This window comes from Caretta caretta, chromosome 1 (genome assembly GCF_965140235.1).
Source record: "Caretta caretta isolate rCarCar2 chromosome 1, rCarCar1.hap1, whole genome shotgun sequence".
Classification (NCBI taxonomy): domain Eukaryota; kingdom Metazoa; phylum Chordata; order Testudines; family Cheloniidae; genus Caretta; species Caretta caretta.
Window position 1 is genome coordinate 344,572,393 of NC_134206.1, and position 27,671 is coordinate 344,600,063.

A 27,671-nucleotide genomic window follows, 5' to 3' on the forward strand; every position below is an offset into this window, starting at 1 on the left:
ACTAACCAATTTATTTGAGCATGAGCTTTCGTGAGCTACAGCTCACTTCATCGGATGCATACCGTGGAAACTGCAGCAGACTTTATATACACACAGAGAATATGAAACAATACCTCCTCCCACCCCACTGTACTGCTGGTAATAGCTTATCTATTAATATTATTAAGATTATCTTATCTATCAATATACTAGTAGTTCTTCGCTGGCAACAGTAGATCTTTAGGTCCGCTGTACAAGTGGGGAAAGAGGCAGCAAAACTATTTCCCACCTCCCGCTTCTATATATACTTGGTGCAAAGAGCCACTCATCCATTCCCACAGATTGCTGAACCATATGATCAAAATGAACTCTGAGCATTCGTACAGCAGCAAAAGCATTATCAATGGCATGAACTTTGTCTCAAGTTGGAAGCCAGGGGCTAGACCCCAGGGAGCCCTAAGATACAGATTCCAGTCCTAACGGCCAAGATTCTATGGGCCTGTCACTTAACTTCTCTGCCTGTTGTCCCCATTGTAAAATCAGCTCCTACACAGCCCCCTTATGAGTAAAGAGCCCTTTCAGCTCCTCAGGAGGAAGGCTCTACAGAAGTAGAAAGTGTTACTTTGATGAACACTGTATAAAAAGGGAAATAAAAAAGGGATTAATTAGAAATAGGACTTTATTTCCCTCTCAGTGGGTTTTAGAGTTGCAGCATCGTTTTGTTTTACTGCTCCTAATTCACCATCTGGCAGCATCCAGAGGCCTCAAGCAGGACCAGGATCTCAAATGCGCTAGCTGCTGAACAAATACAGAAAGAAAGAAAGCTCTTGCTTGGGAGAATTCATTCAATTCCCAAACTACATTCAGCATTAAAGCATTGATTTAATTTCCATAGAGCTTTTGAAAGAAAGAGAACACAGAAGACTTCACGAAGGTGCATGTTAGCCTTGTGGAAACATGGATTTTCTTCTAATGACACATTCTGTATTGTGCCCCTCTTCTGGTAAACTGGCCTGGGCACTCACACCCAGAGCAAACACAGGAGTTTGATTTCAACTTATAAGTGAGCCAGGCAAGGCTAGCGTTCATGCAGAGCGCAACACAAAAATCGCACCCACCTCTTTCTTATTTTAGAAGATTCTGCAGAGAATCTGACATTTTGGGCAGTTATTAAAAAAAACAAAAACTCTCCCAGCAGTGGGTTCTTTTGTTTCTATTGAATTTAAACATTTTTACCCCAGGGGGCTGGGTTACAATCCCAACTCTGCCCCTGGCCGGTTTGGTGACCTTAGGCAAGTTACTTCCTGTCTCTGTACCTCTCTTTCTCTTTGTCTGTTATGCCTATTTAGATCCAGTTCCTTGAGGCGGGGACTGTTTCTTCCTATTTGTACAATGCCTCACACAATGGTGGCCTAAGCAGTTTGGGCCTCTGGGTGCTATCAATACAAATAATGCAAAACATTTTTGCTTGCCTGTTTGGTCTGGATGTTGGTTTGCAAGATTGATATTGAGCTTTTCTTTTCCTGCCTGGCTACCACATCACAGCTATGCATGTCTTACTTAGCCTGTCTCTAAACTATCTCCAACCATGCCTTCCAAAAGTTAAGCACTGAAGCCCAATTCCCAGAGGTACCAAACAGCCAAAGCATCTACTGACTGATGGGAGCTACAACTGTCCAGCACCTCTGAAAATCAGGCCCCTTAAATATAGTTACATGCCTAACTTTGGGCAGCAAAGATAAAAAATTCTGGCCTTAACACTTCATGCTGTAAAACCTAGACTCTTCCTTGGCAAGTGGATATATAATATAAACATGTTCTTTTTCTTCTTAATTCATGCTAGCTGGCCACTTTCCTCTCCTGTTTTAATGGTTGCCCATTTAAGGCATCAGGAGCGTTAAAGAAAAAAAGTAACGCATTCAAGCCCCACACTAATCAGATTATTTAAGACACACAGAGAGATGTGTGTGTGTGGAACGTGTCACTTACTTGTCACTCTTCACTTGAAGATAAGAAACTTTTAAAAAAGAGCGAGGGAGTATTGGATTCTGTGGGTAATGTGCATTTGCAGAAGGTGATGAACAGCTGAGAGAATAAGAAATGATAGATTTGAGTGAGTAGCGGTTTAAGGTGTAGGTGTGGAAAGTTATTTCAGGAATTAATGGGAACATAAGCAGGCATTCACAATTAGACCTTTAAATGTTGGAGGGGGAAAAAATACAGGTGGTTGCACAGATTACCTGGGGGTCGAGATCCACCAAGGGACTTAGGTTTTGCAACACTGAGTATTGCAGCACCCAACTTCAGACACCTAGAAAATCTAGGAACACTGGAATCCACAAAGTTAGGTGCCCGGGCTCCCTGTACAATGAATGGAGAGAGAGGGGCACCTAAGAATCCGACCCACAAAAGCCACCACCCTAGGCAGAAAGCCACCTAAGCTAGCCAGTGGGAGATGCTAACGAGAGGTGTGTGCACTAAGCCATGCCTCTCTCAGAAATAAGCGCCTAGGTCCAGGCTGCAGGGAGGTACCTGTCTCTGCTAAGCAACCCATGAATGAGCACCTGCTGCCTGGAGCCAGGTGGTTCCAGCACCAAAGGCATTTTTTGCAGGAACAAATTAATTGCCTGTCTCGCCCCACACAGAACAGGAGAACAAGGTGGTGGTGCCAGAGTCCACCTTATAACTTTTAGCCCAGTGGTTAGAGCACACACCTGGGATGTGGGACACCCAGGTTCAATACCCCCGAAGGATTTGGACAGAGACCACTCACCTCTCAGGAGCATGCTCTCACCACTGAGCTGTGGGACAGTCATTCTGACACGCACTCACAGGAAGAGTGGTTTTAAAGTTTTGTTTCTTGGACACCAATAGCTGGTCACAAACACAGGCCACACCCCTTTACTCAGGAAATGCTTAAAGGCAGTAAATTAGGGCATCCATATTTGGTGAAGCAAGTGCAATTAATAAGTGACACAGTTTAAAGGACATTTTAGGGCAGATTTGGGTAGAGTTAAATTGGGATGCTCAGGTCAGGGTATTTCAACAGTGCCTTTGTTCGAATGATCTGACTTTTACAAAGAAGTTAAGCCTCATCCTTATTACAGGCATTTCCTCATCTTAAACATGGGAAACCTAAAACGCAAAGAGGCTGTTCTAGGTCACAAAGTAAATCGATGGCAGAGCTGAAAATAGAACCCGGATCCCGTGCCCCCAGTCCTATGATTTATCCATAGGCCACGCTGCTGCTCATTCAGGAATAACTCCTTAATGTCTGTAGTCAAGGTTTTGTAAGAGCAGATCCCAACCGTTGCCACCAAGAGACTGTAGGCTTAACAGTCCAAAACACAACGTGCAGGTGACTGATTTGGAGGTCAGGTCTTGAAGGACAAAAAAATCTGCATTTAAAACAGCGAAGAAGCAGATACACTAGGTAGAATACAAGTCTTGTTTTTTAAAAAAAGCTTGTAAATCAGGACACAAAGGTTCACACAGAGATTGCTGGGAAGTAAACAGACAAAAATACCATAAGCAAAAAAATCCAACAAGATCAAGGTGTTTGTTTTTTTTAAGGGATCAGCTGATAAAAATGCAGTGACATAAGATATTCACAGCACTGATCAACTACTGGCCTACACCCATAAAAATACATTTATACATGGGGAAAAGACATCCAAGTATCTCACCCTCCAGCAAGCTAAAAGGCTCGAGGCTCGTATCCATTTTAAAACCTTTGTATGATTCCTGTGGCACTTCTACTGTGACACAGGTTGGGTAAGAGATAACCACCCAGGGCCATCTATCTTTCTCTCTCTCTCTCACACACACACACACACACACACAGATAAGGGAAAAGTGTCCCAAGCCCAAGGCATCAGTTATTTCACAAAACAATGGAGTAAGCTGTTATGTACAAGTCAATGCGAGACAGAACAGTTTTAGTGTTCTTTGTATCCAGCTCTTCACAGTCTTTTGGATTCTTACACATGGATTCTTTTCAACACACTGGTACAGCTCACACAATATTTCAAGAGGAGTTCAAATGCTCGGCCCTTAAAAAACATTCAATAGATCTAATGAGGCTTAAACAGAGCTACAAGTGCCATCACCATGCCACTTTAAAAAAAAAAACAGTGGACAGATTTGGTGTTCATCGGAAGTGAAAACACAGAGGACTCTGGCTAGAACCAAGCATGAAGAATTTACATGCCCTTCAGTACTGACCTGTAACTCTCCTAATAGATCAGTCCTGGCCCTTTCAAGCAAAGATGGCCAATAATACGTGGTTTGATGAAGTGTCCACTTGGAGACCTTCAAACTATATGTAAACTGGGGCTCATACATAGATCTCCAGCTCTGGATGGCTAGTTGCATCAGCTCTCTCTCCTGGTTCTCATGGGTTTAATTTATGTATTTTGTCTAGGTTCAGGGGGAGGAATAAGAATTTCAAATTCTTTCCTTGGTACTTTTCTCTGCATTCTGGTATGGAAAAGATTTTCCCTAAAACAAGTCCTTAATGAGTCAGAAGAGAACAGAGAAACTGTTGCCTGTCCAGAGTCCCCAAATTACTTTGGATTGGGGAAACTGGAGGTTTATGAGCTGAGTAGAGATTCCACCATGAAGCATCAGAAAGAAAAATATCCCAGCCCACAGTTCTTTTCCAAAGCTTGCTGCTCACAGCAGATGTAGCATGATGTGCTCCATACTACAGCACTAGAACAAGGAAACCAGAAAAAGACAAAACAGCTCTTCAGAGGTGGGTTTCAAGAGAGTGCAATTAATTGAAAGCTACAAAAAACAGGATTCCAGACCAGTAAACAGAACCTGTGCAATCAAAACACACAGATGTGAATCTTTCAAAGGATTTATACTTAAAAACAAAACAAAACAAGCGTCAGTCACAATGAATGTGAAAAATCCATTCAAGAGGGCTTGTTTCCAGTTTGTTTGGAATGCTGCCGTCTCCTCTCTACTCCCAGCCTCCAGCTGAAAACACAATCGCTGGCACAGTGACAACTGGAGCTAGGTCCTTAAATCAGACTAGCTCTGCCAGATCCAGTACTCTGAACTTATCCAGGTTGTAGAAACAAGCCTTCACCACTCGTCCACCAAAGTATCTTCCATTCAGATCCACCACAGCTGGAATCCAAGCCAAAAACAGGTCACTAAACACCAAGTAAGGTAAGCAATTCTCCAGTTAACACAGTTCTGCTTGAAAAAAATAACTATTTTTAAAAATCAACTTTTGGAAATTAACAGGAATTATAGTGCAATCTCTGACCTTTAATTGCTGATTCAACCCTCTCAAACTCTAAAAATATTCTCACTGCTTCATCATCAGGGGCACCAGGAATCTGACAAAAGAGACAGTTGATCAGAATGGTCAAAATACAGCTATGAACTGTTGGGCTTTATAGGAAAAGCAGGTAGGATTAAAAACATACAGCAACCAGATGTGGTCCCATCAAGTTGCCAGCGTGGTACTCAGTGCTAGCCAGGCTGAGTCCCACTTCTCTCTGGGGAAAGGCTGTTCATTGGAACAGGTCTATAGCCATACGCTGCTACATGCCAAACTTCACAATAACTTGATGTACAAGGCGTGGCTATCGCAGCAAGAACCAAACAGTCCCAAGCACTTCCAGCTCAGCGTTTTTGCCTACTTCCTCATCTGAAAAGTTAAGCATTTATAGATGTGGTGGAGAAAGAGGTCAATTAATTCTTACCTCAAAGATGACACATTTCCCAACCTTGCCATATTTTTCACATTCTTCCTTGGTTTCACCTTCTAGATCTTCATCAACCTCTCCAGCACCTACCATGTTCTGCAAGTAAAGGGAGGAAAACCAATTCAACAGATGGATGCTAAACAAAGGGTGCATCCTGCCACCAGGGGGAGCATTATATTGAAACTATGAATGAGTTATAAGTGTCAGTTCATCAAATCATAGGCCACCCATTGTAGCATCACATGGTGCTAGACAATTCCCTGGCACTAACATGCTATCCTTGAGTTATTGTTTCCTTTGTATGGCCCACAGTCATGTTAACTGGTTAATACAGGACAGATCAGCTGTGTTATCACAAGTTATTGATCAAAACCTTGTACTTTCAATGTACTCAAATGGCAAAAAACAAAACTTCTTTTCAGTCCCCACGCTAGACACATCAAGACTAATAATCAGAGGTATTATGGCAACTGTTAGGTATTTTCCAACAACACAGCAGGACAAGAATAAGACCACAGTGCACAATGTGGGGGAAAAAAGTTTGCATCTCATGGAGCTTTTATAACAGGAGAAAAGGGTTTGAGCACTAAAATTGAAACACGCAGTCTATATTACAAAATGTGAAGTTAAATGTCCTCCTGACTCACCCTTAATAAGACCACCTTCGTCGGGCACTTTAGTATCTCTGTTAATGGATTCGAATCAGTTTTCTTGGATGCATCTACTATAAAGAGAGTAAGTCATGGTATATGTTAAATTTTTTTAGAACATGTTCATTGGGGGGCCTACATCGAACTGTTCCAACAGCTGCATTCAGTTACAAACCACTAAATGTAGTCTCGGAGTAAAGGCCTTTCACTGAACCAAGTCACTTCATGGCTACTTGAACAATTACTAGAACAATTGGCTCCCTTTTAACAGGCTGTTCAGATCACTGACAGCACGAATACCAAGCTGAAATACAGGCAATGTTATATTTGCCAATAATCCTCTGTCAGTTTTAACAGATACCAAATCTTCTAAGGTTCACTGGACTTCAGATCAGGGGACTCTGCTCGGAAAGTATGATTTCAACCATGACTATGAAGTGTTACCAGGAAACGAAGGAGAAGGAGATCAGAACAAAAAGCAGCGTTTACAAATGTGCAGTAGCTTTTGCACATTACATTTATCTCTTAATTTCCCAGTGGTGATAACCTGGAAGATGGCTGTTTTTAAGGGCTGTTAAGTGAGGGAGTTACTGTAGAGAGGAGAATGACTTTTACTTGGATTGTGTCCCAACTCACTCCACCCCTGGCACCTGTCCTCCATGCTTGGGCTGTGCTCACATGGAGCTCCCCTCTTGACCCGAGCTTTGGGCTGGAAAGCAGCAGCGGAAAAGACGGCTGCATCAAAGGTGCATGCTGAGAAAGAACCTGCTTGTGCAGGGAGCACATTTTAACAGGGAGATGAGATGGCAGGAAGGGGAGGTGCCTGACTACACTGAGGAAAGGCACAGAATGGAACTGGAGAGGGTGGTGGTGGAGAGGATGAAGAGCTGAAAATTTAAAGCAGTAGGGCACAGAGCAATTGTTAACACTTAAATTCTTCAATGTCCACAAAAAAAACCTGTCATCAATGTTCCACAACTAGTCGACATTGTGTACAAAGATATAGGGTAAACAAAACAAGAAAAGCCACCACTGAGCCGGATCCCTAACTTAACTCCTGTTTCCTTCTCAGAAACCGTCAAGGTGCACAGCTTCCCACAGAATGGAATCGAGTTACCTTTATCTGCAGCATCACCAACAATGATCTTTCCACCTCTCTTGCTTGTTTTTTCTACTGACAGTGCTGTGCTTAGCCCTTGTTCGTGCTTCCCCAGCCCTTGGCCCTCTCTGAAACCATACTTCTGCATGATTTTATGAGCTACGGTGCCTCTGTTGAGAGAAAAAGGACGGGTTGTCAACCATTCATTTCATTTCTTAAGCAGCACTGTCAACACAATTCATCTTAGTGCTCAAGGGAACTCAACATAGGCCCTCGCAATAAGCAGGTTCCAAATACTGCCCTGCAAAACCAACGGTTGTGTGCAGATGGTATCTACAGCTGCTCTGCCAAGGAGTTTACAACCCATGTCTTAGTTTAGTGTTGCCATAATATTTAAGAGAACATATAAAATAGTCTAACTCCTAAAATCTTATTACATGCAGATCGATTAGAAGAGCTTATATGGGAGCTTCTAACACCTAAAAATTTACAGCACTTTACAAAGCTGACTAACTATTATCATCCCCGGATTACAGATAGGGACACAGACAGTTCAATCACTGAATAAAGCTGCTCGCACTTGTTAGGTATAGCATGACTTTCATTAGCAACGAACATAAGTGTCACAGATTCCACAGAAACAGCCAGAATGGATCAGACTCAAGGGCCAGATACTCCAGTATCTTGTCTCTGACAGTATCCACCATGAGATGCTTCAGATGAAAGCATAAGAACTCTGCAGTAGCAGATGTGGGGCAATCTGTCCTCCATATTAGGTCACAGATAGGCTTAGGTCCTGAAGCTCAATATCCCTTTCACAAAACTATTATCATTATGACAACTCAGGATATTCTCAATACCCATTTAATGTCCAACCCCTTTCTGAATCTTGTTCTTTGTCTTAAATGACATCACGTGGCAATGACTTCCACTGTTTAATGACATATTGTATGAAAAAGTATTTCCTTGTATTTGGTCTTGATTTTTCCACCTTTTAATTCTCCATGGAAAAAATTGTGAGTCAACAGTTCGCTACACAACCAAACAAGTATGGGCCTTTTCAAAACACAACTTGTGTTATGTCTTTTCAACATTTCATTTGCAGATCATGAATGGATGGGTCAAGATGTGACAGGCCTTACAAGACTACAGAAGTTTACACTGCACCACAGTATAAAGATCCCGCTCTCTGAAAAGATTATTTTTTAACTTGATAGGAATGAAAGATTATAAAGAGAAATGAAAGATCAGTGACCATTTAGCTATTTCTCAAATGCACAATACAGTCTAATACAAATATTAAAAGTAGTTGAAAGCTCTGGATCACTGATTCAAAATAAGGTCTCCAGACAATCCTAACCAGAGAAAATAACTAGGTCTGACTCAATAGATTGGGGGAATCCTTTTTCAGATCGGATGAAAAAACCTTATTAGAAAAACTGCATGAAAAACAAAGTATATAAATATAGAAAAAGTGAGCTATTAGTATTCTATAAAATACTTGTACACTTTCATGGCTGGTTTCAGAGTAGCAGCCGTGTTAGTCTGTATCTGCAAAAAGAAAAGGAGTACTTGTGGCACCTCAGAGACAAATTTTACTTCAGCATAAGCTTTCGTGAGCTGCAGCATCCGATGAAGCGAGCTGTAGCTCACTAAAGCTTATAGCTCAAATAAAATTGTTAGTCTCTAAGGTGCCACAAGTCCTCCGTTTCTTTTTACTTTCATGGCTGTGACTCTTGTGAGTGCTCGTACTGTAATTACCCTGCAGTTACATAAAAATTAACATGCGTGGAGTTGAATATAAATCGTAATTATCACATATAAATATTACACCTTTCAATTGAGGTCTCCAAGCACGTTATAAACATTAATTAAGCCTCGCTATATTCCCCTAGCTGGAATTATAAGCAGTTTTACAGAAGAGTAAATGGAGGCACAGATTGAGTAAGGGTGTGGCGCCCACAGCTGCCACTAACTTCAAACAGAGTTGAGATGCTCAATGCCTCTGAAAAAAAAAAAATCAGTGATTTGCTCAAGGTTACACACAACACGCCTCTGACAAAGGCAGGAAAAAGCACTCAGGGTCTTGAACTAGCCACATGTACTTACAAATTGGCCACACCAGCTTGGCATGGGCAAGCCATAAACCTTTATACTGGAGAGGGCTCCAGAACTCACTAAAAACTGGCCATTCCTCCTCAAACTCATTGGCCCAATTCACACAAAACCATTGTGTACTACATTTCCTGCTGGGTGGGCATGTATGCATTCAGATTAAGTTATTACAGTGAAGAATATACATGCAAAGACTGTGTGTTCTTCTGCACACCGAGACAACATTTTTAACTTTCATCCTCTGCCCCGGCAAGGCACTTCTCATGAAATGTTAACTTGTCAATGATACTTACCCCATGTTAGCAAGGAAAGAATTACTAGGCCCTGTTGGGGACCGCGGTCTTTCTGGCTCATCATACACCGGGGGAGGAATAGCTGCTTTGGCAGATGGTGCACGAGGTCTTGACTCCTCTTCAAATGGAAAGGATGGTACAGCTGGAAGAAACATGAGACATTTACTAGTTGGTCAAAATACATTTGATGAACTATATAGGTCATCACTTCCCACCATTTTCAAATCTCATCTAACAGCATCATGGGCCTCTCTCTCATTTACACTGAGGCCTCTTAAAGATAGCGTAAATATAATTTGCCTGTTAAGGTCCTTTATACTGCCAGAGTAAGACAATGCGGTCTTAGGCTTGGTCTACGGGGCGTGGGGGGATCGATCTAAGTTACGCAACTTCAGCTATGTGAATAACATAGCTGAAGTTGACATACTTAGATCTACTTACCGTGGTGTCTTCACTGAGGTAAGTCGACGACTGACACTCTCCCGTGGACTCCGCCTGCGCCTCTCACCCTGGTAGAGTACTGGAGTCGACAGGAGAGCGCTCGACGGTCAATTTATCGCATCTAGACTAGAAGCGATAAATTGACCCCCGCTGGATCGATCGCTGCCCGTTGATCCAGCAGGTAATATAGACAAGCCCTTAGCGTAAATGAGAATCAGGCCCTTTATTTTCCTTGCTCATACAACTTACTATGTCTCCTCTCCACTATTAATTCTCTCTGTAACTAGGTTTAACCTCTGAAGTGTTTGGGGATATATTTGTATGGCATATTACACTGATTCTTTGTTTCTACAGGTAATAAGGGCTCTATCATCTCTACTTAGCTGCCCTTCGTTAGTTTGTTTCAATTCCCCATTGCATCTTAAGGCCATTTGTCTCCTCAACAGTAAATTCTCTGGAAAGAGGGAACCCAAACATATGTTCTTTAATCACGAACTGAATTATAGAAAGATTGGGTTATGCACAAAATTTGGTAACAAGAAGCTTAAAAGGAGTGCTCTGTACTCTTATGCATCGGAAGAATGACTCCTTAAGACAGAACTAATGCAACTTAAAAACTGTGTGTTGAAAGGCTCCTTTTCTGTTGATAGCTTTGGAATAACAGATTCCCAAGTGAGATGAGCATATCAGTCTCACAAGTCAAGTCAAACTATGGTGGTGCTAAAGAAAGTGGCAGACAAGTGTGAAGTTGCGAGTGAGTTTGCATATATAATACTATGATTTCATTTCAGAGTGATTACTTCTGTTAATTACTAATTGTACCTAAACAAAAAGTTAGACGTCAGTTTGGGGAAATCATAGAAGCGGAGACAGAAGAGACCTCAAGGTAATCCAGGTAATGGATTCAGGTAATCCAGTCCATCTACTGTCCAAATGCAAGACTGTTCCCTGTAGTAATTTTTTTTTAGGGTTTGTCCAGTCTAGATATAAGTGTCTCAGGAAATAAGGCTTACATTGATTCCCTTATGAGATCATTTCACACTTTAAGAGATCATGCCCTTAGGTTATTTTTTCTGAGTTCCAGCCTATATTTAACATTCCTTGACTCTATCCAATTGCTCTTAACTATACTCCCCTAAACAATTCTTCTTTGTCTTTGGTGTTTACAACCTTAAATATTTGCAGAAATTTATGTCCCCACTTAGTCTTAGTCAACCTTTACATCTCAATTCCCTGCCCTCCACCACCACCTTATTCTGATAAATCATTTCAGGACTCCCAAGGGAAAGAGTTCTTTATGTATAAAATATTCACAAACACATTTATACTTGTACATGCATAATGAGATGTTAATGAATTTTAATTAAAAGCTAAAACTACAAAACAAATGTCAAAAAAGTTTGAGTGTGCTTTTTATTTTATTTAAATTATAATTTTTCTTTTTAAAAATAAACTTGCTTGAAATGAAATCTGAATTTAATACAAAATATGTTAAGGTGTAAACTTATCAGAATCTCTTAAAACATTTAAATAAAAATGAATATGCTGAATCCATAAGCTTCTATAAAAAATTCTGAGTTAAAGGCTGCTTTTCTATATAAAGAAAAATGTTTTTCCATTGATTCTAACCTGTGAGGTCAAGCTTTATACATATGGCACAGAAGGTCATGTACCATATTTAGGACTTGTATTGTTTAATAAAAGTAAATTTTATATGATAATTTGTGTGTTTAATTAGATTCTAGTTACCATCCTAATGCAGCTTGATGTAAATCATGAGCAAAGAGTTAATTATCTAGTAAACAATTATCGTTCACTATTTTCTAACGCAATAAAAATATACAATTAATAAGAATCAGAAAATATTAAGCTATGTAATTGCTTAAATAAAGATATATAGTTATAATGCACCTTCCCAGGTAGCAAAAAGTAATGCAAAGGCTCTATTTAATTGTAAAGCAACATGTTTTAATGGTTATATCAACGAACGAAAATGCACCTTTCTTTAGAAAATAATTGAAATAAAAATGGAAAAGTTGATTAAAATTGATGATTTAAACTGAGGCTTTCCACTTGGTGATTTAAATCGCCTTGATTTAAATGCCCCGATACACATATTGCAATCTTGTCTTTAAAACTAATGTCACTGAGAAACTGAGAACCACCCAGCCCTCACCTCCCAAGGGATAAACTCCCATCCCTACACACAGACCCTTGAAACAGAACATGTACAAGAGTACCCAGGGGTGTGGGAAGGGTGGAGAAATCCTCCCCTGCCCACCAATATGGAGCGAAACAGCTCTGCAGCTGCATGGTTGGTCTACCTGCTGCACTTCCTCCTTTATGTAGCATGTGAATGGCTGACACAATCCATGCCATTATGGACCAGCCAGTTATACCACTCCTCACAGAAGAAAACCCTGTGAACTGCAGCTCTGAAGCATGCAGGTGGTGCAAATCCCCTGCTCAAGTTCCGAGCACCCTGTCCCCCTACCCTCTGCAGCCAGGGACCTCCATGCCTGTGCAGGGGAACGGCAGGATCTGTCCCTCGCTGAGCAGAAAGTTTAAGTAGGGACTTAAACTGTTTTTCAAGGGTTAGAAAATGTAAAGGTCAAAGCATTGATTTTGATATACATACGTTCTTTGTCCTTCTCAACAAGAGACGTAGGTGGTGCAATGGCAGCACCTCCCATGCCTGTGAATGAAATTATAAATCATGTGATTGGAATGTAAGACATTCATGCAGATGAAGTGTTTTGTCATTTGAGATAACAAAACTCTTCCGGACACATTAATGCAAGGCGGCCACCGGAAGCACAAACATACAACCCCAGGACTCCTACAAGAAATCATGGTGCTCGCTGAAGGACTTTGCACACACATTTTTATATAGCTTGCTGCCAATAACAAGCATCAAAGTGGTGGAAAAAGCATCTGACTCTGGAAATCTTAACGGTGATAGTTAATAAACTGTTGCAAACTTAAGATTTCTAATATATCAAAGGATACCATATCATACCAAGCCTATGTGCTACGGGGATGTGAATAAAAATTATGCAATACAACTGCCTTAAAATCAATACCCGTGATTTTGGAAGACTGTAGCAATAAAGACCGCAGCAGTAAAGACTGCATTAAAATGGAACCTCAACTCAAAGATTGTCTGCTCATCAAGCCAACTAAAAAATTATATTGTACTCAAGGACAATTACATTAACACAAGAGTGCAAAACAGACGGCCTTTTCCAGTCAGGGAAGCGTGAATGGCAAAGTAGTTCTAAACATACACTACAGAACATACGCGTTTTATTAAACATAGCCTTGTTTCAAAAATGAAGATCTAAAGAAGTGGGTCTGTATTACCAACGGTGAATCTGCTACTGAAATTCAGAGCAGATTTTTAGTTTCTCTGAACTGAGAGAGATACCCATCCACACAGAGCTGCATTTTATTATGTGGCTCCAAGGGCTTTCAAATAAGGAGAGGTGCAGTGATTGCACACATTAAGAGAAGTCAGAGCTCAATCTTTTAAAATCAAACCACAAGAATGAGCTCATGCACCTCTGTTCACTGGAGCCTACATCATTCAGAAATCTCTAACGCGTGTATCTAAAAACTAATGTTAAAAGGGAATTTCACAGGCAAAAAAGGGGTCTCTTTTACCCCCAAAAAAGAATGTGGTTTCCTACTCTACAACAGCTACTCCATAATAAAGTGACAAATGTATTATAGGAGGCCAATGGACACTAGATTCTTGGGGTGAGAGGGAAGGAATAGTTTACAGCAAAAAACTGACTGCAGAGAATTTGATTTGCCCAAGGACATAAAGTTAGACAATTCTCCTCTTACTTCTTTTCCTCCTCTCTCTCTCATAATCTTCATCTTCATCAGAATCTGGATCTGGTCTTCTTGAAAACCCACTGGCTTCATGCCGGTCTTTACGTCTCCTAATAATTAGGATAGGAATTATGGTAAGAAACTATCAAGTGAAAAAAGAACTGTTTCAGAGAAATGCTTGCAGTGTGAATTACATTACTAGCTCCTCATCTGCATTTCATATAATGCTTTATCAGCTAAGATGTCTCTTATAAGCAAACTGCCTTTCGTTTGTTTTGATTGATTCTTTCCGGTTTTCACATTTTCTGCTTTCATCCTTTATAGAACACATCATTTTTTAAACACTAGATGGGGTTCAATCCTCCAACAGACATTCACACTTTCATGCTGAAATCAAGTCATTGGGAATGCACAGAAATGAAGATCTGCACATGTAGATCTGTTTGCGGACCAAACCCCAGATTTAGGTGGTTGCAATGGAAGAAACGCAGGATGAAATTACTAGGAAGGTAACGGAAGACCATGGCTGATTGTCTTGCTTTGAACAGTATGCCTACCGCTTTACTGGTTTTCTGTTACAAAGATTAAGAACGGGAGTACTTGTGGCACCTTAGAGACTACTCATGAAAGCTAATGCTCAGATAAATTTGTTTGTCTCTAAGGTGCCACAAGTACTCCTTTTCTTTTTGCAGATACAGACTAACACGGCTGCTACTCTGAAATTTATTAGAGCATAAGCTTTTGTGGGCTACAGCCCACTTCATCGGATGCATAGAATGGAAGATATAGTAAGATTGTGTGTATATATATACACATACATATACATACACATACACACACAGAGATAAGTTTGAAGTTACCATACAAATTGTGAGAGGCTAATTAGTTAAGATGAGCTATTATCAGCAGGAGAAAAAAACTTTTGTAGTGATAATCAAGATGGCCCACTTGGACAGTTGACCAGAAGGTGTGAGGATACTTAACATGGGGAAATAGATTCAATATGTGTAATGACCCAGCCACTCCCAGACTCTAGTCAAACCCAAGTTAATGGTATCTAGTTTGCATATTAATTCAAGCTCAGCAGTTTCTCATTGGAGTCTGTTTTTGAAGCTTTCTGTTGCAATATTGCCACCCTTAAATCTTTTACTGAGTGGCTAGAGAGGTTGAAGTGCTCTCCCCCCGGTTTTTGAATGTTATGATTCCTGATGTCAGATTTGTGTCCATTTATTCTTTTGCATAGAGACTGTCCGGTTTGGCCAACGTACATGGCAGAGGGGCATTGCTGGCACATGATGGCATATATCACATTGGTAGATGTGCAGGTGAACGAGCCCCTGATGGCGTGGCTAATGTGATTAGGTCCTATGATGGTGTCACTTGAATAAATATGTGGACAGAGTTGGCATCGGGCTTTGTTGCAAGGATAGGTTCCTGGGTTAGTGTTTTTGTTGTATGGTTGCTAGTGAGTATTTGCTTCACGCTGGGGGGTTGTGTGCCACAAGTACTCCTGTTCTTTTTGTGGATACAGACTAACACGGCTGCTACTCTGAAACCAAAGATTAAGAACATCACCATGGTTCAGTCAGTCAAAACATTCACCATGTATAAATCTCAAATCGGTGAAAACGTAGATTAGTAAAATAAAAATATCTGTTTTGACCTTAGGGTCATGTTTTAAGTCATGTAATATCTGCATGTACTTTAATACAATCTTAAATGAGGATCATGACAGCCCAGATTGTGGTCTTTTAAGAAAGAAAAAAGTAGATACTTGTAAGTCATTTACAAATATTACACAACAGCCTCAAAAACAAAGGGGAAAAAACTCCCATCCCCAGCACTAGCCATGAAAATTGTGCTAACAGAGGTTAGTTAAGAATAGAGGTCCCACAATTAGGTATCATTGAGGCACCTGACAATACTCTCAAGAGACTCTCTGTATTAAAAAGCAAATATCCCCAAATATATTTTCTAGAGACTGCACCATACAAATACTTGTGTTGCTGCAACAATGCATCCCTGCTTAGTGCAGACTTGGTTATTGAAACACATTCTAGAGTAATCTCGTATTCAAGTCTCATGACATAAAATCATTTTTTGAAGATGGTTTGTTTCCTGAGGTTGTAGAGCAGTGGTAGGCAACTTGCAGCCTGCCAGCTGCACGTGGCCTGCCAGCGGATTAACCCGCGTGCGGCCCACGAGACAGTGTTTACATTGACCGCCCGCAGGCACGGCCACCCACAGCGCCCAGTGGCCACGGTTCACCGTTCCTGGCCAATGGGAGCTGCGGGAAGCGGCAGCCAGCACGTCCCTGAGGCCCGTGCCGCTTCCTGCGGCTCCCATTGGCTGGGAATGGAGAACCACGGTCCCTGGGAGCTGTGGGCGGCCGTGCCTGCAGGCGGTCAATGTAAACACTGTCTCATGGCCCGCCAGCGGATTACCCTGACAGGCTGCATGTGGCCCGCAGGTTGCCCACCACTGTTGTAGAGCCATCAATATTCATTATGTATTTATTCCCTCTCTTTTGTTGGGTTTCCAGAAAAATAAGAAGGAGCCCTGGCAATCAATGGTGAAGCTGTAGGTAAGGGTACATCTAACTCTGCAGCTGGAGGTGTAATTTCTGGTTTGGGTAGATGAACACGTGCTAGCTTTGATCAAGATAGTATCTAAAAATAGCAGTATAGCCATGGCAGCATGGGCGGGGCAGCCAGCCACCCTGAGTACAAACCTACTCAGGACCCTCAGTACTTACTCCAATAGCTAACCTGTCCAGCCACACCTGCTTTTAGCATGCTAGCTCACTCAAAGCTAACCATCTAACCAAGCTGGAAACTACCCCTCCAGCCTGAGTGTAGAATTACCTTAAGGTTAATTCAGATTTCAGTGACCCTTTGACCCCAAATAAGGAACAGCATGAAAGGGCCTCAGAGAGTCCCAGGTTGTCCTCTTTCACTGGAAGGATGGCGATCATGACTAAAAGAAGAGGAAGCAGTCTACTTGACCAGAAAGGTGGAGGGAATTAGCAGAAGTAGGACCTAGGTTATCCCTCTTGTAACTTCATTGACTACAGAGGACACACATCATGGAGGAATTTGGCCCATTAATCCTACTAATAAAGCTGGACATGTTTTCAATATTGTATTGAAATAGCAGGGAAAACACCTGCCAGATATCCAATAAGATTAATCAGCTACTAATTTAAAATACACTATCATACAGGAACCAAGGAGCTGTAGAGTAAATGCTTATTTTAATGACACCAATGCTTTTACCTGGATTGAGGAATATTTTCTCTCATGCTTTGAGAAGCCACAAATAACAATATGCAATTAACTTCTTTTAACTGAATGCTGAATAAAAAAGTGTCCCATCTCAGGAACCGAAACTAAAGTCTTACTTTTCTCTTTCTTCAATCTCTTTTTGCCTCTCCAGCTCACGCTGTCTTTGTCGTTCCTCCCTCTGGCGTTTTACTACTTTCTCATAATCATTGGGAAACATAGGATCATATTCATCAGCCAAAGGAATCAGCACATCTCCTGCAGAAAAACCACTAGGTACGGGATCCTTACACAGAAAAAGCATAAATATCAATGTGATCAGACACCTAAGAGCAGCAGTTGGAATAAGCCAGCTGTTTTTACCACTACCAACAAATAAGTTTAATATCTTCAGACTGCTTAGATAGAAAGTGAAATCCTAGTCTGAGTGAAGTCAATGGGAGTTTTGCCATGGACTTCAATGGCAAAGGTTTTACCCTATGTCACTTTCCGCTCAATTTTTTGTGTGCAGAAAACAACTATCCCACCCACTCCCTTCCAAACAAGCATAGCTAAGGTCACATTAATACCCAATAAGTTCTCTATCCAAAACTACAGCCTGCTTGCGTAGGGCTGGGAGGGGTGCTTGAAAGAAAACTGTGAGCTTGTATCCATCTGTCTGCTACTATATTAAGGATTGACATCCTCAACCCTTCTTATTCCATCTGAAAGGAATATCTGCTCTGGAGATTAGATTTCTTCTGTTTGTTATAAAAGACCACTTCCAAGCATGATAGGATCGCAATTTAATTTTTTCCCCCCAACCTACCTACCTCACAGGGTTGCTTGCAAAGTGCCCTGAACTCCTCAAAAGAAAGGTGCTATGTAAACGCATACTTTTTAGTTCAATTAAGAACACTAAGGGTTTGTCTACATGGTGAGGTAATGCACTCTATAGGGCTATGATTTCTAAAGTGCACTGATGAGTTGCACATTAATTGGCCTGTGTATACTCTCCTAGTGCACACTAAAGGTTCCTTACTGTAGTTGAACTATGGAAAAGTGCACCAACAGGGTTTACACGGGCCAAATGATGTGCAACATGTCAGTGACCTTTAGAAATCACATTCCTGTAGAGCACATAATGCCCCCTACCCCGCCATGTAGACATGCCCTCAGTAGTCTATATATTTATAGACTGTAGCACCGGGAGAAGTTTGCATACATTTGGAATTTTCGTGATTGAAAATAAGTCTGAACAGAAGAGAGGCTAAAAGCAAGAAGAACAGTTGAGACCAGTAAGACAAGTAAATTAATAAGTAAAATGCAGACTACTACAGAAGGCAGAGAAAGAAAACGAGAATTCAGAATCAGATGTAATCTGCTGTGTTTTTAAGCTGATCTAGCCTTACCTTTAACCCAGCAGCTACATGAGGTGGCGTGTCTACAATCTGTCTGTCATCAGAAGAGCTCCCTCGCTTCAGGTCAATCACTGGAGCAAGGACTGTCGTTTGTTTTGTTCTCTGACTCTGAAACCATCAAAATACAAAAAAAGCAGAAGACAATACCCCCTTTTAAAAAAATGAATGTATTTACTTCATATTCCTAAACTAGATGTTTCTTGATTTCAAGAAAGCTTAAAATTGGATGAATATCGTCTCAGGCCTCAATCCTGCCTCTCTGCCCCATGCAAAACTTACCATACCACTTGCATTTTCATTTTACCAACATATAGTCCTTCCTCAGCATTTCTAACCATGCTTGAAGTTGTGATTGTTCATTTCATATGTTATTTATGCACCAGCACAATGGGTCACAATACAGCTCTATGGCTAAAGTTTATTGACTGCCGCTGTAAAGCTTATACAGGAACACAGATCCTACATAAACCTTAACGGGCTTGATCCTACCCGACTGAATTCAATAGGAGTTTTGCCATTAACTTCAATAGGAGCAGGATCAGACCGGAAATGTGTTTGGTTTTCTAAGTCTAGAACTGAAAATATACCTTTAAAATTGAGAGAATCTCCTCAGTGAAGAGCTTTGTTTGAATAAGAGCAGCAGAATAGGTCTTTTCTTTCACTAAAGTCCTGTTGGTTTTCACATTTCACCATGAGGAAAATAGAACTTTCTAAAAACAGGATTAATACATTCTTATATATATAGTTGGATGGGTTTCCAAGGAAAGACAGACAGATTGGTACATCGTGCCTCAGAACCACACAGAAGGGGGTGCTTTAAAAGATCACATCTATCAGTTGTAGCCTTATTTCTGGTTTCATTTGTACAAAACTCGTAAATTAAGGACCAAATTCTGCTCTCAATTACAGCAGCATAAATCTGGAGTAATTGCACTGATTTCCACAAGGGTAACCGAAAACAGGATTTAGCCCCCAAGAAAGGATTTTACTATTTAAAAGTTTAACTATATTTTTCCCTCTTCTAATTGATCTTCTTTGCACCAGAAACTATGGAGACTGACAGCAGCAGCCTGTGACTGAAGCACACGAAAAATACATTCATTCATGCATCAACAAAAGAAGTAGGACAATAATGATGTCATGTTGCAATATATTGAGAGAGGACAGCTTGGTACAAACTTGCTTCTTCATTTTCCCTGAAGGAGTTAGTTTATACTTTCTCTGCCTTCCTTTCAGCCTTCTAAGTGGACTGGAAATATTCTCAGCAGCAATTTCTGACCTGACTGGCAATACCAGGAATCACACCGCTGCCTCTGGCGGCTTTTAAAATGATAAGCAAGAAATGATGCAAGTTGGCCAACAACAACAGTTACCAAATACCAAGCAGCACAAAAAATTGAACATCTCCAATTTCCCATCAAAGGCTGAACCAGCCTTGCCTATTCACTTATTTTTAAAATACTTAAGTACCCAATTTAATGTCTTCAGGGTTAAATTTGAGCTCCACATCAACACTTAATTATTTATTTAAGAAATGAGAGCAGTTCCCACAGCCATGCTGTGCATATATTAATTATGCTATACTTTATATGAAGGGTCTCAGAGAACTTATACCACTTTGTTCTCGCTTCTACTGCATACTCCTGGGGGAATTTCGTGTCACTGCATGCACACAGAATTCATGGCCCCCACAGATTTCTTTGCTTCCCTGCAGAAAAATGACTTCTGACAGGGAAGCAAAGGGAAGCCACAAGAGCACTCCTGCACTCACTCCCCAGCAGTGCAGGCAGGTCAGTTTGGACACCCATAGCAGCCGGTAGAGACATAAATCACCGTGGGAGGGAGGGGTGGGCAGGGCAGTCGTGTGTGAGAGAGAGACACTGTGTCCCTCTCACTCGCTATTGCAGGACGCTCGGCGTGGAGGGGCAGGGCTTTGGGGTGTTTTTGAAGAGGCGGCGTGGGGCAGGCTCTGTTCCCTCAGGCAGAGCAGAATATAGCAGCCTGCCTGCTTAGCGAATTGTTCCCATTGTTCTTAGTGAATTCCCCCAGGAATATAAAAGTTTTAAGGCTCCTTTACATTGCCAGAGTGGTGTAAAGGAGCTTTATTGTAAAGGAAGTACGACCTTATAAATGCTTATGGTGCTTTAGTGATTAGAACTAGTCTAAATGCTTGGACTAAAAAAATTTCCTATCAAAATGTGCTCCATGAACTGTTTGCTACTGGCCTTTTTGGAGATGGTCGGTAGCCAGTATAAATTGTGAGTTTGAGTACTCAGTCCTCACTTGCTCTTCAGTTGCCTACGATGTAACACTGAGCATATGGCTGCATATATTTGTTGACTAATATCTAAAAGTAAAGGGTCAATACTAGCTACATTACTATTAGACAGAAGGGGTTTGGTGATTTCCTCCAATGCTCCCCACTCCCATTCTCCATCCATTGTATTGCAGTTTAAATAAATTATCAACATATTTGAAGCTAGCTTGATTATATTGTGGTATTTTGACAAAAAATATGCAGAATTTTAAAATATGGTGCGCAGAATTTTTAATTTGGCGCAGAATTCACCAGGAGTATTCTTCTAGTGCTGCCCACTACCAATTGAAGGACAAAGCCTGACAATGCATCCAAAAGTCTGTACAGCTGGGAATGTACACTCCGCAGCGTGCTCAGTACAAAGGAAATCCTACTAAGACCAGCATTTCAGGAGAAAAATTTAAAAAGACAGCATTCCCTATGGCCAGCAACCTTGAGCCATCGGGAGCAGCAATATCTGTACCTTTGCTTGAGTGAGAGCCGCCTTCTTCACCTGCAACTGAGACTGCAGTAGTTTGAAATTTTTGGACCAGCCTTCTGTTTTCGAATCGCTGGTTTCCACTCCCAGGTCATCATAAAGTGACATTTTCCCCTTCCGGTTAAAACTAAAAGACAAAAGAAAAGTTAGGCTGAATTAATAATTTTAATAACATTAGACATAAATAGTTAACTAAATATTATTTTGGAAACATTTGGACTCCAAGGTGTTGGGGGGGGGGGGGGGGGGAGGGTTCTGTTTTTTTAAAAGAAATATTAAAGATCAACAGACCTACAGTAAATTTCCTTTCCAAAACAAGGGCAAATTATGAAAAAATAGCAAAATATTAGTCCCTAATTTTTTTTTCCGCCCAGACAGTGGTACTTGTGTCTGTCTCTCTCATAAAGGCCATAAGGCAACAAAACAAGTTACCATTCAAAAAGCTGTGCAGTGCTTCCATAAATGTCCCCCAGGTATCAAGTGATATTAGACATTTTCTAATATTACATCTGTGGTGTTAGATGTGGTGGATTCACCATCACTCAAAACTTTTAAATCAAGACTAGTTGTATTTTTAAAATGTACACCACAGCTAAAACAGAAGTTACGGCAGGAGTGGTGAAACTACGGTCCGCACCACGCTTGAGGTCAGCGCCACTCGAAGCCAGCACCCCTGAGCCTCTCCCCACGACCCAACCCCCATCCTTGATCCCCCTCCCGCTCTCCAAACCCCTCGATCCCAGCCCAGCGCACCCTCCTGCACCTCAAACTCCTCATCCCCAGCCTCACCCCAGAGCCCGCCCCCCACCCCATTTTTGTGAGCATTCACGTCCAGCCATACAATTTCTATTCCCCAATGTGGCCCTCGGGCCAAAAAGTTTGCCCACCCCTGAGTTACGGGCTGAAACTACTGGGTGAGTTCCCGTGGCATCATGCAGGTCACACTAGATGATCATAATGTCTTAAAATCTATGCCTATAAGTAGATTTTTAAATTTAACTCTTCCTGCTACACCTGAGAACTTTTTTGTATCATCCTACTAAGTAAAAAGCCAATATCCTTCTACACTAATTAGGTTTGCCAAAATATCACCTGACATTTCCATAGCACACAAAGGCCCCCCAAATGCCTAATTATAGACAATAAAAATCCATAACATCAACAGCATGGGGAAAAAAACACTCTCCATGTGATGTTACACCTGAATTTGAAAAGGATTCAGGCAAAAGTTATCACCCCCAGGCCTGCAGCCAACCACCTCAGCTGCATGAAGAGATCTCAGCCTACTGTCATCAGTAACATGTTCTAGTCTTGGGCCTCTCACTATTAAGGTCTTGATCCTGCAATCAGATCCATGCAGTGGAGCCCTAATGACAGAGGAGCAAGGATTTTCCTGTGTGGAACCAACGGCAGGATTGAAGCCAAAGTGACATTTATGCCATGTGATGATTGACAGAAAAATGAGGACCCAGAGCAGGACTGTACAGGAAAAGAGAAGAGGCTATATTGCATCAAGATATGTTATACCTATTGAAGTCCCCAAAAAAGCCACGGGAAAGCATGAATGCAGTCCCTCACTACTACAAATTATAGTCGAGTTTCTCCTATTTGGGGAAATCGCAGAGGTCAGCAGACCCGCAGTGCGGTGGATGACCCTCACCCAGAGAAAACCACCTTCATGATCACGACAATAGTCAGAACGGACCATCATCCAACATTATTCAGCTTCATGTTAATTTTGATGCATTGCTCCTAACAATCTGATCATTCAAATACATTGGGACTCCGAGCCCTGGTGGTATTGTTACACAACTCACTGGAAGTGGCTAGCATAATTTACGTTTAATGCTGTGCTCTTAGAGGCGGTGCGTGAACACTTTGAAACGCATAACAAATAAACTAGTGATTATACAGTCAATCAAAGATCATGTAACAAAGTTCACGGCACACAGAAAACTGATTTCATCTTGCACTGGGATGGAAATAAGGGGGTCAACTGGGGCAGAGCACACTGCATAGAAACAGATGGGAATTTTCGCTGGGGCCATTGCTATTGTTTGTACTGCAGTAGCCCCCGAAAAGCCAGTATCAGGATCACTTGGCCACATGTAAACACACAACCGGGGGTGACCCCTGCCTGAGGAGTCTACAACACTTAACACCAGTAGTGAGACAGACAGGAATGGAGGGAAACGGTGACAAACCCCAGTTCTGAGGGGAAGGGCCACAGGCACTGGCCCCTGAACAGAGCTGAGAACGTCTCAGTCACTGAAGTCTTACATAAAGACCCTCACAGTTTAAGATGTATGAAGGGTGAAGGGCTGGGTCGATGCCTGACTCTGTGGCAGGAGCTTACAGTGACACAGCCATTCAGGTCCACTCCCGCAGCGCTGGACCACAAGCCGTCACCCAAATCGTCACCCCCCCAAGCCTGCAGCCAACCAGCCCAGCTGACTGGACCTGGCCACCCCCTTGGTCCCCAGAACAGGCCTGGCCCTGGGAGCTGCTGGCAGAGCCGCTCTTCAAGCCTGAAAGCCCCCGTCCAAGCCTCCTAAGCAGCTCACCAGCCCCTCCAGCTGGCTGGGCCTGGTGCCCCCCGATCTATAGCCCAGCCCCCCATAACTCCTCCCGATCTACCCCCAACAACCCACATGCTGGCCTGCCCCAGAAACCCCCTAAACTACCCCATAACCCCTGAATTACCCCACCCCCCGAACCTCCCACCTTACCCCCCACAGCCCCTGGGCTGGCCCAGCCCCCCATGCACCGCCTGATCTGCCCCCCAGGAACCCCCTAAACTACCCCATAACCCCTGAATTACCCCCCCCGAACCTCCCACCCTACCCCCCACAGCCCCTGGGCTGGCCCAGCCCCCCATGCACCGCCTGATCTGCCCCCCAGGAACCCCCTAAACTACTCCATAACCCCTGAATTACCCCCCCTGAACCTCCCACCCTACTTCCCACAGCTCCTGGGCTGGCCCAGCCCTCCATGCACCTCCCGATCTGCCCCCAGAAGCCCCTAAACTACCCCATAACCCCTGAATTACCCCACCCCCCGAACCTCCCACCTTACCCCCCACAGCCCCTGGGCTGGCCCAGCCCCCCATGCACCGCCTGATCTGCCCCCCAGGAACCCCCTAAACTACCCCATAACCCCTGAATTACCCCCCCCCGAACCTCCCACCCTACCCCCCACAGCCCCTGGGCTGGCCCAGCCCCCCATACACCGCCCGATCTGCCCCCCAGGAACCCCCTAAACTACCCCATAACCCCTGAATTACCCCCCCGAACCTCCCACCCTACTTCCCACAGCTCCTGGGCTGGCCCAGCCCTCCATGCACCTCCCGATCTGCCCCCAGAAGCCCCTAAACTACCCCATAACCCCTGAATTACCCCACCCCCCGAACCTCCCACCTTACCCCCCACAGCCCCTGGGCTGGCCCAGCCCCCCATGCACCGCCTGATCTGCCCCCCAGGAACCCCCTAAACTACCCCATAACCCCTGAATTACCCCCCCCCGAACCTCCCACCCTACCCCCCACAGCCCCTGGGCTGGCCCAGCCCCCCATACACCGCCCGATCTGCCCCCCAGGAACCCCCTAAACTACCCCATAACCCCTGAATTACCCCCCCGAACCTCCCACCCTACTTCCCACAGCTCCTGGGCTGGCCCAGCCCTCCATGCACCTCCCGATCTGCCCCCAGAAGCCCCTAAACTACCCCATAACCCCTGAATTACCCCCCCCGAACCTCCCACCCTACCCCCCACAGCCCCCCATAATCTACCCCTCCACAACCCCCGGAATTACCCGCGGCCCCCCGCCATGAAGCCCCCGAGCGGGCCCTGCCCCCCACCCCGGAAACGGGGCCTCCCGGCGCGGCCTAACGCCCCGGCCTCGCGTAGCGCCGGGGACCGCTCACCCCGGCAGAGCCCGCCAGCGCACCGCCGCCGAGCAGGCAGGGAAAGGCTGTGGCCGGCTAGGGCGCCCGAGCCGCGCCGTACGCGGCCGCTGCGCAAACCCCGTACGTAAGCTGCGTGAACTCGGTCCGCCGGGGGAGCGAGGAGAAGAAGTACGCAAACTCCGTAAAGGGGCGGCAGGGCGAGATCGGCGCAGAGGGAGAGCTGGCGACGGGGAGGCGTTCCCCAAAACGCGGAACTGCGCGAACGTCCTATCTTAGGGGCGGTGTTCCGCAAATGACGTAATGTGGCCATAGAGAGCGCAGCCGAAGGCACTGGCCCACTGCTGACCCCTAGCGTCGGCACCCTGATATTGCATGAAGAGGGGAAACCCACAACCGCTGCAACAAGTTGGTCCAGTGAGACAGGAGGACTTGTGGCACCTTAGAGACTAACCAATTTATTTGAGCATGAGCTTTCGTGAGCTACAGCTCATGCTCAAATAAATTGGTTAGTCTCTAAGGTGCCACAAGTCCTCCTTTTCTTTTCGCGAATACAGACTAACACGGCTGTTACTCTGAAACCTCTCCTTACAATGTGTATGATAATCAAGTTGGGCCATTTCCAGCACAAATCCAGGTTTTCTCACCCTCCCCCTCCCCCCAAAAACACACACACACACAAACTCACTCTCCTGCTGGTAATAGCTTGTCCAAAGTGACCACTCTCCCTACAATGTGCATGATAATCAAGGTGGGCCATTTCCAGCATAAATCCAAGTTTAACCAGAACGTCTGGGGGGGTGGGGGGGAGGAAAAAACAAGGGGAAATAGGCTACCTTGCATAATGACTTAGCCACTCCCAGTCTCTATTTAGGCCTAAATTAATAGTATCCAATTTGCAAATGAATTCCAATTCAGCAGTTTCTCACTGGAGTCTGGATTTGAAGTTTTTTTGTTTTAAGATAGGGACCTTCATGTCTGTAATTGCGTGACCAGAGAGATTGAAGTGTTCTCCGACTGGTTTATGAATGTTATAATTCTTGACATCTGATTTGTGTCCATTTATTCTTTTACGTAGAGACTGTCCAGTTTGACCAATGTACATGGCAGAGGGGCATTGCTGGCACATGATGGCATATATCACATTGGTGGATGTGCAGGTGAACAAGCCTCTGATAGTGTGGCTGATGTTATTAGGCCCTGTGATGGTGTCCCCTGAATAGATATGTGGGCACAGTTGGCAACGGGCTTTGTTGCAAGGATAGGTTCCTGGGTTAGTGGTTCTGTTGTGTGGTATGTGGTTGTTGGTGAGTATTTGCTTCAGGTTAGGGGGCTGTCTGTAGGCAAGGACTGGCCTGTCTCCCAAGATTTGTGAGAGTGTTGGGTCATCCTTCAGGATAGGTTGTAGATCCTTAATAATGCGTTGGAGGGGTTTTAGTTGAAGTCACCTACTACAGGAAAGGCCTAACAAAGAAAATAACAGAACGCCACTAGCCGTCACCTTCAGCCCCCAACTAAAACCCCTCCAACACATTATTAAGGATCTACAACCTTAATTAAACCTTAATTAAACCTAAAGGAGAGTGGGGTGGGAGGAGGTATTGTTTCATGGTCTCTGTGTATATAATGTCTTCTGCAGTTTCCACAGTATGCATCCGATGAAGTGAGCTGTAGCTCACGAAAGCTTATGCTCAAATAAATTGGTTAGTCTCTAAGGTGCCACAAGTACTCCTTTTCTTTTTGCGAATACAGACTAACACGGCTCTTACTCTGAAACCAGTGAGACAGTGGTTCTCAGCCAGAGGTCTGGGGTCCCCTGGGGGGCCGCGAGCAGGTTTCAGGGGGTCTGCCGAGCATAGCCGGCATTAGACTCGCTAGGGCCCCGAGCAGAAAGCTGAAGCCCCGTCGCGCAGGACTGCAACCCGGGGCCCTGAGCCCCACCACCTGGGTCTGAAGCCAAAGCCTGAGCAACTTAGCTTCACGGTTGCCCCTTGTGGTGTAGGGCCTGGGGCAATTGCCCTGCTTGCTACCCCCTGATACCGGCCCTGGCTTTTATATGGAGAAAAACAGTTCTTGTGGTACAGATGGGCCATGGGGTTTTTTATAGCATGAGGGGAGAGAGCGGCTCAGAAAAAAAAAGTTGAGATCCTCTG

The 27,671-nt window shown here is 43.6% G+C and overlaps 1 protein-coding gene and 1 non-coding gene across 4 annotated transcripts; both read right to left on the reverse strand.

Moving 5' to 3' along the window:
- Positions 1–4,827: 4,827 nt before the first annotated feature.
- On the reverse strand, positions 4,828–25,722 carry RBM17 (RNA binding motif protein 17). 3 transcript variants are annotated; one of them, XM_048836677.2, is made up of 12 exons: positions 25,540–25,722; positions 21,602–21,743; positions 18,813–18,929; positions 17,541–17,707; positions 14,153–14,250; positions 12,942–12,998; positions 9,863–10,004; positions 7,473–7,624; positions 6,353–6,426; positions 5,703–5,801; positions 5,261–5,333; positions 4,828–5,118 (listed from the first exon to the last, which is right to left on the reverse strand). In XM_048836677.2, the coding sequence occupies exons 2-12, from the start codon at positions 21,722–21,724 to the stop codon at positions 5,015–5,017; spliced, it is 1,206 nt and encodes a 401-aa protein (XP_048692634.1). In that variant the 5' UTR covers positions 21,725–21,743; positions 25,540–25,722; the 3' UTR covers positions 4,828–5,014. The 3 variants fall into 3 exon arrangements, with proteins under 3 accessions (XP_048692634.1, XP_048692635.1, XP_048692633.1); XM_048836678.2 differs by having other exon boundaries at positions 4,828–5,144; positions 6,353–6,429; XM_048836676.2 differs by having other exon boundaries at positions 6,353–6,429; positions 25,540–25,720.
- On the reverse strand, positions 23,166–23,327 carry LOC125630719 (U1 spliceosomal RNA). The gene has a single exon (XR_007354769.2). It is a non-coding gene; the product is annotated as a U1 spliceosomal RNA (small nuclear RNA).
- Positions 25,723–27,671: the final 1,949 nt, after the last annotated feature.

Coding starts and splice junctions, on each gene's coding strand:
- RBM17 (XM_048836676.2), bottom strand. CDS start 21,724: ATGTCACTTTATGATGACCTGGGAGTGGAAACCAGCGATTCGAAAACA. Junction 14,251..17,540: donor GAGATTGAAGAAAGAGAAAA/GTAAGACTTTAG, acceptor CCTAATTATTAG/GAGACGTAAAGACCGGCATG. Junction 6,430..7,472: donor TGGTGATGCTGCAGATAAAG/GTAACTCGATTC, acceptor CTCTCTTTATAG/TAGATGCATCCAAGAAAACT.